At 40.6% G+C, this 10849-nt stretch overlaps 1 protein-coding gene across 1 annotated transcript in view; it reads left to right on the top strand.

The window, feature by feature from the left end:
• The first annotated feature begins 538 nt into the window (after window positions 1–538).
• The window catches only part of LOC147449044 (putative LRR receptor-like serine/threonine-protein kinase At1g67720), a 53717-nt gene continuing 43406 nt past the window's right edge, over window positions 539–10849 (top strand). Inside the window, exons 1-4 of the mRNA XM_086522514.1 lie at window positions 539–720; window positions 1399–1789; window positions 1956–2132; window positions 9068–9408. Of these exons, the coding sequence (XP_086378640.1) occupies window positions 609–720; window positions 1399–1789; window positions 1956–2132; window positions 9068–9408 (1021 nt within the window). The 5' untranslated portion in view covers window positions 539–608. The remainder of the gene's footprint in view (window positions 721–1398; window positions 1790–1955; window positions 2133–9067; window positions 9409–10849) is intronic.

Genomic DNA, 10849 nt, shown 5'->3' with positions numbered 1-10849 from the left:
AATTATGTCTAAAAACAATGAAGCAATTAATATGCAAAGCCTACATAACCAACTGATATTCTAGTTTTAGCATCTTGAATTGATAGGCAATTAGTCTTCTTATGATTTTTTTTAATCTCTGGAGAAATTTAATCTCACACCGGGTTTTTTTTCTTGAGAATTTTAAAAATGGCATTTTGGAAATTTGTAAAATTTGAGAGGTATTTTAGGAATTGTGTTTTGGTAATTTTCCCTTTAAGTAAAACAAAAAACCATAAGCGCGAGGAAGATTCTATTAGAAGAGCAAACTCAGCATACGACCTGGACCAAAAAATATATATATATACACAAAGACTTAAGCATTAGGACATTGATTTTTCGTCGAATACAAATCAAACGAAGTCAACGGCAAGTTGAGAGAGAGACACCAGCTATATGCAGGGCATTGCAGGGACAACGCCAAGTTGGAGTTGGAGAGAGAGAGAGAGAGAGAGAGAGAGAGAGCAGCTACATGCAGGGACAAGTTCTCGTCACTTTTACTGCAGTCCTACTTATAAGGTGGTCTTGCAAGACGAGGATAACCTGCAGCCCCCGCTCCATCAATCAATTGACAGACGTGTGGAGCATCCATGGCCCTGAGTTGTAAAATGTGTCTTCCCAATTCAAGCATCCTGATCTTTGTTCCCGTCTTCAGCTCGGTGCTTTTGTTGATTATGATATCTCCAACAGCAGCCCAACCAGGTCAAGCCTCTATGTGCTTGTGGAGAGAGAGAGAGAGAGAGAGAGAGAGAGAGAGAGAGAGAGAGAGAGAAAAGAAGAAGAAGAAGAAGAGAAAGAGAGAGAGAGAGAGGCAAGCTAGGCAACAACAGCAATATTCATGCATAGTGTACGTACAGAAGCTCATGATGTTGAGGTAAGTCGACGCAATGCAATGTGGGAATTATTGTGAGAATTTGTCCAAAACTTCTTGTTATACCAGGTGACGCAAGTCACGACATGCATTCCGATGGGGTCAAACGCTTCTTTCTGAGGGACAAAAATAGAAAGCAAGGCTCATACGTCTTCTCTGTTCATGATGGCTTTATAATGGAAAGAAGATCTATATCTGTCTAGGGTCTTGAGTGATTAAATGTCTGTAATTTTATGCAGTATAGGTGCATTGTCGGTCCATCGCTAGTCTTCAGAGGTTTGTGAGTGCTTACTAGTAGCTATTTGCCAATACCTGTTGTAAAAAAAACTGCAATGAAATCTGTGTAAGGGGGCTTATGACATGCATTAACTGATTGATTTTTATCGGATGTGGATGTACGGTGTTGACCTCAAAAATCCTTTTGCTCTGTGCGCAATTAAAATCTCTTCTGGTGTCCCAATGCAATAGATGTACATAATGTGTGTGAATTTTTTATGAATCTGCAACAGGCTTTCTAAGTATAGACTGCGGGGGCTTGGAGGAATTTGTAAGTCTAATTACAAACATAACATGGGTGACGGATGAAGAATACGTAACAACAGGGCAGTCAGCAACAGTGAAAGATTCCGCAGATGTCAGCACTACACATCAGACTGTGAGGTATTTTCCCGAGAAAATACCAAAGAATTGCTATGAGCTGAGCCCAGCGCAAGAAGGGCAGGCCTACATAGTTAGGGCGTCCTTCCACTATGGAGATTTTGACAATAAGGACAGGATGCCTCAGTTTTCTCTTATAGTGGATGCTACAGTGATGGTTAGCCTTGTGTCTGATGATGATACTTATGAGATGTATGTGGCTGCAAAAAGTGATACTATTAGCGTCTGCCTTGCTCGGGATGTGTCGTCCTCTTTGACCGGTGACCCTTTCATCTCTGCCCTTGAGCTTCGGCCTTTACCTCTTGGTACCACATATGAAACTGTTGCCTTGTCACAAGGGTTTGGCCTATTTCTTGTCTGATGATGATACTTATGAGATGTATGTGGCTGCAAAAAGTGATACTATTAGCGTCTGCCTTGCTCGGGATGTGTCGTCCTCTTTGACCGGTGACCCTTTCATCTCTGCCCTTGAGCTTCGGCCTTTACCTCTTGGTACCACATATGAAACTGTTGCCTTGTCACAAGGGTTTGGCCTATTTAGCATCTACAGCCGTGACCTTGGTTCAAATTACTCTTCCTCTCTCAGGTATTCCTTTTTTTTTCCAAGCGTGATGGATTCTTCTTTGCTTTGTTTTGTGTGTGTGTGTGTGTGAGAGAGAGAGAGAGAGAGAGAGAGAGAGAGAGAGAGAGATAGAGATGCCCAAAAGCAGAGTTCCAAAAGGTGTTAAACTCAAAAGCAAGCTATCCCAAAAGCTTTTAAATTCAGAAACAAAAGTTCCAAAAAGCTACTGGCTCCAAAAACTGCCCAAAAAGCAGTCAGCGCAATTTACGGAATTTTCGTACAACTGTCAACGCAAATTACGGGCCTGTCCGTACAGCCTGCCACATCAGCATGTCAACGAAAAATCCAGTTCTCCGTACATCTGCCACGTCAGCATGTTAGCACATAAGACGGACTCTCGTACAATCTGTCTGTATTGCCGAGCTGACATGTCACCAGTTTGTGACAGGGGCAGCTTATGAGGTAGGCATCATGTACATCACTAATGTGAAAAAAACCTAAATACAAAGTATATAAATAAACTTCTTAGGAGCATTCTGGGTGTTTGGCTAGAATGCTTCTAATCCTTTGTTGTAGTCTCCTCCAGTGAAGTGTGCTTCTGCATCTCAGTCGTGGTCGTCTCGATTTCCTAAGCTCAATCGACCTGTCAATGAGGGTGCCTTTGGTATGAATGTGGGTACTCCTTTGTGCTGGCTGCTGGCCTCTTGCTTCTCCTTCCACTTCTGCTTCTCTCGATCCGAAGAAATCTGTGATCTGCCCCTGAGGCTGTAGTGCTCTTTGTCTTCTCATTGGATTATCCTTGTGCCGATGTAGTTCAGTAGGTACAAGCCTAAGCATCTTTGTCCAAAAATGTTTATTTTGCGAGAGAGAGAGAGAGAGAGAGAGAGAGAGAGAGAGAGAGAGAGAGAGAGAGAGAGAGATGAAATGAAATGTTTATTTACGTCTATGAGATGAAAAATTACATCGTCGTCATATGATCCAAATGTCTACAAGACTCTAAAGTGTAAAAAGCTTAAAATGTGAACGAAGAAGTGATTAATAGAGTTGGCTGGTAGCATAACGGAGTAGGCTGTCACTATAACATAAACACTTCTATAAAGAACCTTGTAGGAGCTGCTTAATACCTCTCAATAATTGTTTGGAGTCTTCGTGTGGCAATGGTAACTTTATTGTTGACGAGATTTGCGAGAGGGATGAGGGTACAGCTTTATCCAAGAGACCCCCATGTACTGAAAATTGACGCGTCCCACAATCATGCGGAGGGGTGCTGCTTTGTCTGAATGGGACCGTTGCAAGAGTTGTGGAACTCTATAATTAAGGATCTTTGTGTATGTGTAACTCTAGCAAGAATAGCCTAAGGCATCATTGATCAGTGTAATGAATGCATCCCTATATCTCATAAAACATTGGGCTCTTACATAGGTCATGCTCCTTTGTCTCTGCTCTTAAGTTGATCTCTCTAGACAAAGGTCCAAAGTCCTCTCTAAAGAGACAATTACGTCATCCCCATATTTCACAAAATATTGGGCACTGGCATAGATCATGGTCCTCTGTCTCTGGCTCTGAGTCGCATATCTGGCATATCCTTTTTTTGTTTGCCGAAGAAAGAGGCTGATTTCTCACACATGAAAAATTCTCAGGATGCCCAAGTGGTGCTGATTCTGCGGGCAAGTACATCATGATTAAAAAGCAGCCCAAAGATGACAATCTAGAAACTCTAAGAGATGGATACAACTAGCCACATGGCAAATTGTAAAAAACTGAAAGCCACGGAAAAACCTCTCCTAAAGAGAGTAAAAAGTGCCCTTACAAGCTAAGTGGAGAGATGATGACGGCAGCACCTCAAAGATAGGCTCTTTCACTAAAAGCAAAACTCTGCGAATGTATATCAAAAACATGAATTACAAAAGAGGCACAAGGGGTGAAAATGATAAGGAACATCTGTAATGGCAAGAGCTCTAACGCCGGGTATTGCTCGCCAATTGGTATGATTTGCTAGCAGTTGGCAATGGATAGACAAAAGGGAGGGAGCAGTCGATGACGAAGATGAGGGAGAAGAGGCAACTAATATCATCAAGAAACTGCAAGAGGATGCCACAAGATGAGCAACAAAGCACTTCGTTGGAGCTGACAAGGATTATATAAACCAGTCCACTTGCTCAAGATGGCCCTTGACTAGTGCTGGGAAGGGAACTCCAAGAAGATAGTGAAGGAGTTTCGGATGACAACCAACTGATGTAGAAAGCTGATATAGCCACGGATTGGTCATGCACTTGGAATGACCACCTTTCCGTCTTTGTAGCCGACCACACGCACATACTCCCATCTTTCCGAAGATGCCACAGTTCAGGCCTGTCAAGAGTTCCTACATACTGAACACCTAGCTTATTCGCGGAACAAAGGGTTGTGGCCTGTCTTCAAGTATTATTTTTTACTCAGAGATGCCAGAGAATTGAAGAAGAGTTGTAATGTGCCCAAGATGTTTTCCCGATGTGAGTACCTCTACTGTCAGATCCACACCATGCCTTGTGGGTTTCACCAGATTTTGTACACATCCTTTTAGACGAGGGCCAAAAGATTTCGAGCACAGGTGAAATCTGTCCAATCGAGCTTTCAGTATTTTGTAGCACCGATGTTTACTTGGATAATAAATATCCATGTGAGCCCTGTGGATGTAGATGTAGGTATGCAAGGAAGGCACTCAAAAGGAAAAGGTAAATCTGTGGCCACTACGGCAGACCAAGCAGTTTAGGATTCCATTTTATCACTCTTATCATTTTGTCATCTTGTTAATCTGACTCTAGATCTCATCCACCACATTGTAACTTTCAGGTCTCATTGGTCACTTTGGCCTTTTGAAGACGTTAATATAACATTTCATTTCTCTCTCTCTCTCTCTCTCTCCCCCCCCCCCCCCCCCCCCCTCGACTCAGCAGCCAGATGAGCTCCACAGAAGACTTTAGAGCACATTTATGCCAGAGGTACATTAGTTGACAGAGCTATTGAGCTCAGGAGAGCTAGACGCCCTACGAGGGCAACCACGACATCGACGGAGGCTCCATCAGAGGATCGGGACTATTCTAGCACGACATGGGAGGTGCTCAGTACGACTATTACAGAGGTGGACGACCGATGCAGTACTTTCTTGGACAACGCCCGATGCCGGGCATCCTCGGGCATTGATGATGATGATGGTGATTTTAGTCTTTCACTTTACTTCGCTTTATTTTTATTTTTGTACCGAGACTTTGGGTTAGATCCACCAAGATTGTATTAGTTTGGTCTCATAGGTCATTTTGGCCTTTTGAAGACGTTTAATATAACATATCATTTCTTTGTGTGTGTGTGTGTGTGAAAGAAGCTACGCCAAGCTTTTTGCTGTAAATGTTGGAAAGACATGAGAGTGATTGGCCTCCACTGTGGGAGGGACGATACATCTCCACTTTTTGGTATAAGAGAAATGAGTCACGAACACATAGTTGCAGGCATCTCTCTTGTGTCAAAAATCTGTTCCATTCCCTGTTCCCATTCCAACTTCCCGCTCTGAATCCCCATTTTGTGTTTTAGACACGAGAATTTGTAACAAAGAATGTCGATTCATGCCCGTTTCCGCTCCCTGTTCCGTGTTCCGATTTCCCGTTCTTGGTAACTATGCTATAATTCATCCCATATAAGCTCTCTAACACAATGATACTGAATCCCAATATGTTTGTGCGTACAAGGAAAATAGGATTTTTGTTAATGATCATACAACTTTGGTTGCCACAATGAAGTGTTGTTCTGTCTTCATTGGTACACTCAAAATTTTAAGCATTCTCCTAAGCCAAATTGCTGAGCAAGCACAAAACAAATAGGTTTATACTGTGTTAAACATGTTGTTCTGTCTTCATTGGTACACTCAAAATTTTAAGCATTCTCCTAAGCCAAATTGCTGAGCAAGCACAAAACAAATAGGTTTATACTGTGTTTTTGTTTAACACTAGTTCTGTAATTGGACACGTAAGTGTCCTGAGACGCTAAAGTGTCCTATTTTTCTACCAAGTTTTGGCAATTTATTTGTCAAGCTAGAAAGAAGTTTTTTACACCTTGCTTCTACCATAGATTGGTTATGAGGGAAAGAAAACACTGGATTTTTTTCCATATCAAAATACAACCTGTATGCAGAGAATTTTGGTAAGTTCTAAGACATAAATTTTAGTAAAATTTCAAGCTGTTTTGCCAAAAACAATCATAAAATTATTATATCTTTTTGTAGAGATGGTCTTTTTTCTGTTTATAAAAGCCAAGTGTTAGCACTTAGTGTTACAAAACAATGAAATGCACTTCAAAGATAAGTTTTGAAGTCACATGCAAGCTATAGACATAATTTCATACTTGAGCACGTGTTGAATAAGAGTATAATTTTGGTGTTCCAAAGGTCCCCTCATGAAATTGGTACTATTCTAGTGCAATTTGACAACTACAAATGACTTTATATGTTTAAACCAAGAAACTATGTATTTTTTGGGCTCCCTAACTCAATTAAATCTCATTGCTTGAACTCTATCTTGAATTTTTTATCGTACAAAAACTCTTGAAAATCTTGAGTTTTCCATAATAACATTGAAACCAAGGTTTTAGGCACCCCAATTGTGTATGTATCACGTAATTTGATACATTTAGTTGATTTACATGGAAAGTTTGATATTATTTGAGGTTTTGAATGCATATGTCTCCAGAATGAAAATATGAAAGTTTTCTCTTATGCAGTTTTGAATATTTAAAATGATCCAATAATTGTTGCATACCAAAGCCCTTCTACTTGCCACCTTGAGTACTCAATGAAAAGGGAAAGCAATGTATCACTTTTTAAAACTCACAAATACATCAAAAACATAATTTTCTTTGTACAACAACGATATGCTTGAAATGACCATATCAAACACATGGAACTTTCCATTATTTTATATATCAAACAAAAACATAATTTTCTTTGTACAACAACGATATGCTTGAAATGACCATAATTTTCTTTGTACAACAACGATATGCTTAAAATGACCATATCAAACACATGGAACTTTTCATTATTTTATATACTTTAAAGTCAATTTTTTTGCACATGAAACTTTCAATTATCTATAGCAAAATTGTGGAAGAGTCACCTAAAATTTTCTACAAGGTCGCTTCATTTTTTTCTTGAGCTTATAAAGGCAATTCTTCAAAGCGTCAATTGCAGTCTCACGAGGGTCAACTTGACGAGTATTGTTAAAAAAGGACATGTACACTTAAAGTGTCCTGTTTTGGTACCAAAGTAGTGTTAAGAAAGCACCATTGAACCAAGTGAGAAATAATAAGCCTTGGTGTATCCTAGAACACGTATACCGATCTTCCAATAAGATTATCTAGGTTATGTTGGAGAACTTGCTCAACATTCCAAGTGCAAAAGACGTATCCGGTACACACGAAAGTAAAGCTCACAACAAGATTTTTGTATGTCTTGATGTCCATTCATGGTGAAGAGTCTTCCATGGAAAGTTTAGCATTCACCTCCATTGAAGTGATCACACGCTTGCAATCCATTATCCCAAATGCTTTCAAGATCCTTTGCATACTTCGCTGATAAATTTTTCCATAATGCAATCTCCAAATAGTAGTTTAGAAACTTCAAGTTTGTCATCTTAAACTCTTTTGAGTTGCTCCATTGCATTCTTTGTGGATACTTGTGAGAATCAAGTCTTCTACATACAAGATGACAATGACATAGATTTCTTTCTTCCTTAGCACATATCAATCTGTATTAGAAACACTCCTTGAAGAAAACATCTTTTTGTACCATGCTCTTGGTTCCAATTTAGGCCATACAGAGCCACTTCCAACCTGCAAATCTTATTGGTATTGTCGGAAGCATGTGCCAATATATCGTTCTGGGATTCAGTGGACAAATGTGGCCCCATATCCTGCTGTAAGAATAGAAAGTGCCCTTTTCGGAGTTGGGAGGAATTTTCTTGTTCATTTGCATCGTTCTTACCTTCAAAGCTCCCAGTCATGTGTGCAAGTGCGAACTGTTGCAGGATGATTGCAGAACAGGCGTGGGTCTCAAGGCTGAGACAATGCAATTGTGCTTACAACCAGGCCCTCTCCTCTTCAACAGGTGCAGATGATTTAGTCATGCAAGTATGGCAAAGATGGTGCTGCTATGATATGTTGAAATTTTGACCCAAAACCAATTGCAATCATTTTTGAGGAGTGAAGTCTCAATGCTCCGAAAAGCAAAAAGGAACTCCACGGTCAAGCCTTCCCAGCTGGGAGATTTCTGGTGGCCCAACTTAGAAAGAACACACAACACAATTCTTCTCACGTGAATGGATTTTCCAAAACATACATTTCAATTAGATCTAGGATGGGATGAACATGGCTAACCAAAAGCTTTTGAGCATGAAGATTTTCAGAATCTAGGCTTTAGACTCAAGAGGAGCAACAAAAAGATCAACATAAAGATCCAGCCGTTCCAAATCATGTTTGCTATAAAGTCTAAGTATAGAAAGTGAGGATGAAGAACGTGTGTTTTCTTGTATATGAGTGAGCTCAGGCCCCTATTATAGGTTTGAATATGCTACAAGCCTTGCAACCTTTGAGTCAAGCAACACCTTAGTGTGAATTTAAGAGCCCTTTTAATGTTATTGAATAGAGACTCCAGGCCTTTGGGCTGCTTGTAGTTGGATGAAGGTCTTGTTGGGGGACATGGCACTTTTCGTTGGTAAAGAAACAATTATATTCTTTCTTCTAATACTAATAGATTTGCACATATCTATATTGCGCTACAATCACCAAGTGAGAGAGAATGGCAAAAGGTGCAGTTTTGAGTTAGCTTAGTTCTTTAACGCACTTTTTAGGTAAATTGAATATTATATCAGTGGTCACAATTCTTTATGCAAGTTTCAATTTTGATGGGGTCTTCCAACATCACATGAAAACAGGTATCCAAATGATACCTTGGACCGGCTTTGGTCATCAGACACACCCCTAAGCAGCAGCATTGTTTCCACAACACATGAGATAGTGGAGAGGAGTATGGACTTTGCTCCTCCTATCCTGCTTCAAACAGCAATTACGGGCACAAATTTGTCTTACTCCTTTACACAAAGTGTCTCATCAAGTGCAAAATACCTTGTGACGATGCATTTCTCAGAATTCAGTCCCAATGTGACTGGATCTGGCCAGCGCGTCTTTGACATATACACAAATGTATGGCAGCAAGGAATTCAGCCCTGGGCTTCAAATGTAGATATTTTCAACTTGAGTGGTGGACAATTCATGGGTAAGTCCAATTATGTAAGTGGTACAAAACTTGTGTGTGTTGTGCTTGTGTGTACCGGCAGAAATAAACCAATTTGATTGCTCTACTGTGGCACTTCTGTAGCACATCTCTTTTCAGTTTTCATTACCTTTTTTGAGGCACCATATACATTTTTAACAACATGACATTCAATGCATTTACCTGATGAAGTGTAGCAATGCAAATTTTCAGCTGAACGGTGTGTTTTCTAGCAGTCATGCCCTGAGGCCCATTACATCTTGATGCAACAGCAAAAACTATCAGCAAAGTTAAAGTTGAATGGGCAAGTTTACCTCCGTGATATAGACTAAATTACCGTTTTCAGCAACTCACTGTTCTTAAACATTTATTAAGTTTCCATCATGGAGAATTTTTTTTAGCAGGTCCATTTGTGCAATGTCTAACTCCTCCTTACAACACCTATCATGATGTATCACCATTGGTAGAGTTACATAAAGCACAACAAAACACTCCAAACTCCCATCATGATGATGTATCCGCCCATCGCTCCCTAACTGCTTGCGTTTTTTATTCTCCAATTTCGTTCTACCATCAGCAATCATAAATCCAGACCTGGTTGGTTCTAAAGTTCAAGCAACCCCTGTTTGCTGATTTTTTCCCAAAACCTGAGGTATAATGTTCGTTTTCCTCTGTATTGTCAGATTTGTCTCCCATCAGTTGTGTATATGTCTGTGCTAGGAAAGTCTGAAGCTCTTAGTCACTTCGAAGCATGGATAAAACATTGCAAGTCAAAACATTTGTCAGGTCTCTCTTTTTAGAGCTGACGATGGAGGAGAATCTTAGCCTTTGAAGGCCTTCTTGCTTCTAAAAGAATCCAAGGAAATTAGCATCATCTACGACATTGTGAAAAGAAAGCACATAGTAGTGATGGAGATGGCAATGCACTTCATGCCTCTCTCCCTCGCTTTCTTTTGGGTAAAGGTGTGACAGATCACTGACTTTAGGTTTCTTAGGAGTAGATTTCAGCCACAGCATCCCAGTTCTAGGAGAAGATTTTTATTTTTCCAGAAAAATATCCTTCTATTAGTTAATGAAACTGCCCATAGGACTACAACCACCTCTTCAAGAGAGGGCTACAACAACCATGATGGGGAGACTCTCCCAATGAAAAAACAGCATATGTACAATGAGGCTAAATCAAGAGATGGGAGGAGGGCAAAGCCCCACAGCTGGTCGGTAGTGCCATCGGAGTACACCCTGGACCATGATGTAGAAAGGCCCAGGGCGCCATAGTCGAAGGAAAGCCTCTCTGCGCTCCAGCATGCGGTCGGAGCTGCCCTGTAGTCTCTCGAGCTGTCCTCTGAGAGTGTGCATCAGCTCTAGCCAAAGATCGCGAACAATCTCTATTGGTGGCACAGGGCGAGCCTCAAAGATGCGGAGCAACGGGCCCGCCAGATAAACC

Source organism: Adiantum capillus-veneris, chromosome 10 (genome assembly GCF_014529385.1).
Source record: "Adiantum capillus-veneris isolate H3 chromosome 10, ASM1452938v2, whole genome shotgun sequence".
Lineage (NCBI taxonomy): Eukaryota > Viridiplantae > Streptophyta > Polypodiopsida > Polypodiales > Pteridaceae > Adiantum > Adiantum capillus-veneris.
This window is presented reverse-complemented; position numbering and strand designations above follow the sequence as displayed.